A 6993-nucleotide genomic window follows, 5' to 3' on the forward strand; every position below is an offset into this window, starting at 1 on the left:
AGCAAATCTGAAATTTATTTTTATTTGCAGAAACATACCAACACACAGTGAAATTGAGGAATAATACTTCAGTTACTTCAACATAATACTACAAAGCATTTTTTTATTAATGAACTAAATATTGAATACAATCACAAAACGCTTTAACATCTGTTCAAAATTGGAGTCATCTAATAAACCAAGAGAAAACACACTGAAATTCTTTTACATAGCATAGTAAGGTGGAGGACATGGGACATCTGAGACATTTTCACAAATGGAATAGTAAATACACAACATCAACTCCTAGTAAGTTTATTACACTAATGAGTTAAAGCATCAGATAATATTTATAAGTCAGAAATCTTGTGATGAAGGAACAACTACCTTTGTGTGTGTAAAGATAATAATTTGATATGATCAGATTTATTCTTAAATTTCTTTTTCTGAATCTGTTCATTTGATCCTGGAAAAAAAAATATTTAGTTTAAACAAAATATTTAATTTCATTTTATTTAGAACATAAATCAACAGAAAAAAATATTTGTATGAATGTAAAAAGGGGGCTAGCAATGTAGTTCAGTGGTAGGTTCCATTCCTACCACTAGCTAAAAACAACAGCATCAAAACCCCCAACGAAACCCAAGCCAAAACAGCAATGCAAAAACAATGGCATTGGGGCTGGAGAGATGGCTCAGTGGTCTAGAGCACCTACTTGGAACAAGCTTGGCAAGGCATCGGGGACCGCGGTTCAATCCCCCAGCACCACATGCCAGCCAGCCTCGCCCCCTGGTGGGCTGAGCTGGCCACACACACACACCACACTCTCTCTCTCTCTCTCTCTCTCTCTCTCTCTCTCTCTCTCTCTCTCTCTCATAAAAAAAAAAATTTAAAAAAAAAACAGTGGCATTTAATTTTTAGCTATAGTAAAATAATTTTTGATGGTAGTGTACTAAAGGCCACAAATATATTTTCATTCCTCATAATTTAATGTTCTTAAAGACTGTATTGGAGCATTATGCTCTAAAGGCCTGTGTATAGAATAGAGGCACAATTTGTGATTCAATGCATTTAGGTTATGTTGGAAACTACCTAGCATCTAAACAGTCTTCAAATTTTCACTCAAATTGGTGAACATCAAATTCTAATCAGGCATTATTATGTAATGTTTATGTCCTCTCTTCCCCATGGTTCCAAGTGCAATACGGATGGCCCTGACAGGGCCATGTGGAGGGGAAGGGCTAGGATACAGTGGCCCCTTCTGCATTCCCAAGGTGCCCCACTGATGACTTGCCCTAGGTTTATTCTGATCACAGATTTTGCCTCCTGTATGATAACCCACAATGCCCCAAATTAAGACAGTTCATAGGAACCTATTCTCTGCTATTTAGAGTGAAGGATAAGGCTCATTTTTGTCCTAGATGACATCTAATTGTTTCAGGGAGACTCAAGATGTGGGGCTGTGATAAAAGGGTCTGGGTTCTAATAAGATACAAAATTACATGTCTTAGGGTCTGAAAACATGAAGCTTTAACCTAGCTGGATTACTTTACATGTGCAGTAACAGGTGAAAGTTGTATTTCTAATCATCAGTGGCTGTTCATTCTAGGAACTGTGAATAAATGCAAGAGAGTACTGCATGCTGTAAAGGCAACTGAGTTTCTGTTTTCTTTAAAATATCACCTTTCCCTGAATCATGTTTTAAGCCTTTCTTGAAGGTGATGCTAATTTTCTATGTAGTATAAGCACTGCATGCTGATTGTGTCACTGGAGCTCCTACATTTCTATGTAGAATTGACTAGTGTATAAATGACTCAATAATTTGTTTTTTTTTCATTTTAGCTTTTTATTTATTAGAATTACATAGTATTTGATAAACAGAAGGTTCTTCAAAAGTGCTTCCAGAATTAATATCCCATCCCCTCACCAATGATTCTCGGAATATTCTCAAAATAGCAGATAGGTTGTTGTGTCTATCAAAGAAATACACATCTTCAGTAACTCCAAGAAAACCATGCAGGCAGCCATGTTGCTTCCGTACTTCTGTAGGGAGCTGCCACTATGATCTTCAAAAAAGAAGAGCAATCACAGGCCAGAGATGCAAAGACAATACAAAGGGTTAATATCCATAGAAGACTTTCAATGTATTTTGCTGCATGTGTAAATATTCATCTGTTCCCTACTTGTTCTATCTGAAAGATGTCAAGACCATTCCTGTGATATTTTGAACTCATTTGATATGTAATCAGTTCACCTCAAGAATTCATTAAGCCAACACTGTCTTCTTCGCCATAAAGTACATACATTTTGATTGACTCAATAATTTGACTAATTTCCTTTGCACTTTTGTTCCAAGTGAACTCTAAAAACAGAGAGCAAAATAGTTTCATGCTTTAAAAATCAATGCCTCATGATATGGAATTTCATTAAACAAAATGGTAGGAATTAAACAATGGCTGTTATATTGCATACTATCGTCTTCAGATTAGTTGTTCAGATCACCAGATACAAGCATGGAAAACTGGTCAAAAATTTTTAAAAATTAAAGAGGAGAGAGTAGAAAACTTAAGCATTAACTGCTCCTTTCAGAAGAAATAGTTCACTCCCTTATTCTTGTGATACTGAAAATTGAACTCGGGACCTTCTCACTAAGCTTTATCCTCAACCCTTTCATTTACTTCTTATTTATTTATGTAGTTATTGAGAGACAGGGAGTCTCACTAAGTCACTGAGTTACCCAGGATGGGGTCAAACGAGATTCTCCTGCCTCAGTCTCCCAGAGTGCTGGAATTACACGTTTATGTCACTTCATCGGGCTATAAATGATGTTTACCTTACGGTTCTCTGTTAGGACTATTCTTGTATGGCTTAGATTTTAGAATTATGCTAATCTTACTAAATGTATCAAAATTTTAAAAAATAAATGCCTCATAAGTTACTTCCCCCAAATGTGCTATCTGTACTTTAAAATGTTTCTTTTTCATTACCAATTAATATTTATCAAATATCCAGCAGACCCATTTCTCCTTACTGGTGTTTTCTTTTAATCAATCACATTTCTGATATGAATACAGTAGCATTGTGTAGTTGGAGGATTTTCCTACCAATAACCTTATTAAAAAAATAAGATTGTACAACACATTCACTCTTGACTGTGAGCTGTCCTTTGGCATAACTCAGGTCTTCTCTTGGTTCAAGAAAAGAGAAACTTTTCTTCACAGCACATGTTCTCCTCATTGCCTACAGTTTTTTTTTTTTTTCCCGGAACTGGGGATTGAACTCAGGTCCTTGCTCTTGCCAGGGAAGCACTTACTCCACTGAGCCATCTCCTGGCCCCATGCCTACAGTTTTGATGTCTTGAAATAAGCAGGACTCTTCCAATTTGGGGTGCAGATTAGAGTTACATGAATGCCATTTGGGGATCTATACCATTAAGAGGGTTTAGCAGTAGATAGACTAAATTTCTCCCTTAACCTCCCAGAGGACAAGGCCCCATTTGACTGCTGTGACAACATAACCTAGACTTTTCTGTGTCTGCCAGTCCATTTCTTACTCTCTTCTCTGTTCTTGCTTCTAAAAGAGGAAAAGACAGGTGGGGAGTTTGATGTAAATTTCATTTGAGAGATGTTCCCAGAAATAAGGGAAAGTGGAATTTATTTCCTTGGGGATACTTGCCAATTTTTTGAAACAGCTGCAAATGGATTTAGAACAAAATGGGCTCCTCTTGTTCCAATACAAAGTCTTTAGGCTGTGTGCAGCTCTGCTACGCTAACTCACATGAGGAAGTGATTCATTTACTGGGTGACTTACATTGAATGCTGCCCTGTGAGAACTTTGCTTGTGCTTTTCACTTAATGTGATTTGTTTGTTTTGTATACTGGGCATTGAAGCGAGGGCCTCAAGGATTCTAGGCACATGCTCATCCCTGAGCTATATTGTCTGTCCAATGTTATTTTTAAAAAGAGGAATTCTAAGATCTAAGGGGTTATTTTTTTACAGAACACTTGGGTATACTTTTTAAAGTATACCTAGGGAGTTTAAGGGCTGAGACCTTGGAAAGGCAAGAGAATGAAGAGGAGTGAAGCTGAAGATTCCAGTTTATTGCAGCATCATTCAGTCCACAGCTTCTTATCTACAAAGTTTAAAAACAGACCCTGTACTACTACTAAAAGTAGCTATTCCTTCCTCTAAGAGACTCAAAATATGTATTCTCAAATTGTGGCATGATTTCTAAGAAGGAGCCAGACAAAATAACTAGACAAAACCCAACAGGTTCCATTAACAACAACAACAACAACAACAACAAAAATGCATCAATTTCTGGGAGTGCTATAATTTATCTCTGTTTAGAAATGAAAGCAATTGATGTTCTCAGTTGGCTTTGGTCTACCTGCACTGAAAGAAAAGCAAATTCTGTCTACTGGAAAACTTTAGTTAGGTGAGACAAGTCAGGCCAAATGGCTACTGGCAATGCTTTCCAATGATTCAGCAGATCTATATTTAAATTTCAGGATTTTATATTACAGACATGAATTCAACTGCTTTTGATTAATGAAAAATAAGTGAGAAAAAAACTGTTCAATTCTGGAGATCCCAATAATATAGTAAAAGCAACTATTAGCATACATATACACCATTTTACAGCTCACAAATTTCTTTCCACACATTTAATTTCATTCAGTCCTCACAACAACCCTGTGAGGTGGGTGTTACTAACTCCATTATACAGCCACGGAAACAGGCTTTATGTGATTTCATGTGTAGCTTGTCCAAAGTGATATATTTAGTATTGGTGGAACTCAGACTAGATTTAGAGCTATTCTCTGTCACACTTTCCTGCCCTTGCCCTTTGCCCCTGTTCTTCTCTATTCTGTTAGGTGGATGGGAGATTGAAAGGCTCTCCCAACTAAACATAGAAGTGGGAATTTTGTATCTCGAGTCACCATCAAGAAGACTCTCATCTGTAAGGCTGAATTCATGCAACATGAAAAGAACTATCGTGTTAATATCCAGCATCACACAGGTCATCTTATAACAAAATAAAATACACTTATAGTACCCCAAACAAGTCTTCAGACTACCTTATGTACTCTTGTCCTACTTTTCTATAAAATTTGGCATTCCTCAACTCTGATCTAAAGCCATCTTTCCATTTGAGGAAAAACATATTCTTGGCCTGTCTACATTTCAGAGCACATACATTATGAGGAAACTAAAAGAGGGTACTGCTAGTTGTCATTTTGAAATTCAGGGTGACTTATTGCTTGTAATAGAACTTACTTTTTTCACTTCAAACTGGCCCCACCTTGCTCTGAGCACCAGCTCAGAGCCCTCCAAAGTGCTGTTCTCTAGGTTACCACTTGGAGCTTCACGTTCTGATACACATACTGATTTTATTGAAAGAAAACATGGTTATTCTGAAGCCTTTTCTGAATGATGAGCTCCCTTTGTTCAGAAAGCAGTCAGGCTTGACTTATGTCAGTAACAAAACTAAACCAACAAAATGTAAAGCCAGGTGGTTATGATTTTTTCCTTTTGAAACATAACTCATGTTATACTTCTGGGAATCAAGCCTCCACATCTTAGTGTAGTGTGTTTTCATTAACATTCTGTATAAAATAATCACACTGCTTGGGTTTAGCAATGCGGAAAATCCAACTAGAAGCAAAGTCTTGTACAAAATGAGCTGAATCACGTTTATCTCACCTAGTTCGTTTGTTCTCAGAATTTCTGGTTGGATTAACTAATGGACCAAAAAGTCAGTTATGAGAGTCAGGCTGCATGAACCCGAAGTCAGGTAGAAACAGGAATGAATCTGATGGATTTGGAAGATTTAGGTGAGTCCTTCCATGTACCTGTGCTGTTTGTTGGGCTTCGGTTGTTGGAGTAAGAAGTGTGTCTTCTGCTCATACTGTCAGTATCTTCTTTGTGGAATTTTTGCTTCATGGTTTGGCAGCATGGGAAGCTTTTGACACAGTCTTGCAGGAGATGGCCACTGAAAAACATGTATATCCAGGGGTTGCAGCAGCTGTTCAAGGAAGCCAGTAGTGCAGTGATGGTGGTAGAAGGGTTTTCTGAATCTGTATGAAAAATGATAGAGTAAAATTTAAACAGTCAAAATGAGAAGTTGAGCACTGTATAAACTCAGTTTTCTAGCGACTTTGGAGGAAAAAGTTATAGGCTGGGACAGAAAATGATCCTGTGTGTTAGGGAAATTGATGGCATGTAGAAATTGCTTGCTTGTAAAATATTTTTGTAAGCAAATACCTTGAAATTGACACAAATGTTTTAAAGTAACTATTAAAATATTTAAGTAGAATGATTGTTAATTTCAAGAGGTAAATCTATGAAATAGATAATTTTTTAAAACCTCTGTGTAAAAAACTCTGTATATTTTAGATTAACAGGAGCATGTGCTAATAGACACAGAATTACAGAATGGCTACAATTTCAATGAAATTCCAAGAGTATACAACCTTATATACTAAATTATTTTCGGCCTAATAGCTCTGTCAAAATTTAACATCATGAATTATTATTTAGTAGTTCTAAACATTGAACATATCTTAATATTAAAAACTTTAATATGGGTAATTAGAAATTTGACTTGATTCGAAAAGAAAATTACCTTTGAATAGTAAGATATTCAAATTTAAAAAATTGTAAAATGTTAACAACAGCTGGGTTAAGAAATTTCAACAGAATTCTGAAACATTTAACGGGCAAATTACGTAAATATTGCAACTTTTCACAGTGAAACTATTGCACTGATCATGTGCTTTTTCTAAAAATAAGGATACTGAACAAGAACTGGCTTCCCTTTGGTTTTTTTTTTTGTTTGTTTTTCATAATTTTATTGATAAACAAATAGCAATGAGACAGTTTCAAATCAAATCGCTAGGACAGTTTCAATAATTAACACACTGCATACATTCTTCTTAGTGGTTAATTGCTGTACAAGTTGTGGACTTGGGATCCTATTTACAAACACCATTAGAACAAATCATTCTATTC

General features: G+C 36.1%; 1 protein-coding gene across 1 annotated transcript in view; it reads right to left on the reverse strand.

Moving 5' to 3' along the window:
* Positions 1 to 4058: 4058 nt before the first annotated feature.
* Positions 4059 to 6993, reverse strand: part of Avpr1a (arginine vasopressin receptor 1A) — a 5498-nt gene continuing 2563 nt past the window's right edge. The window contains exon 2 of the mRNA XM_004641645.2: positions 4059 to 6059. Coding sequence (XP_004641702.1) covers positions 5773 to 6059 — 287 coding nt within the window. The 3' untranslated portion in view covers positions 4059 to 5772. The remainder of the gene's footprint in view (positions 6060 to 6993) is intronic.

Source organism: Octodon degus, unplaced genomic scaffold, assembly GCF_000260255.1.
Source record: "Octodon degus isolate 3935 unplaced genomic scaffold, OctDeg1.0 scaffold00139, whole genome shotgun sequence".
Classification (NCBI taxonomy): domain Eukaryota; kingdom Metazoa; phylum Chordata; class Mammalia; order Rodentia; family Octodontidae; genus Octodon; species Octodon degus.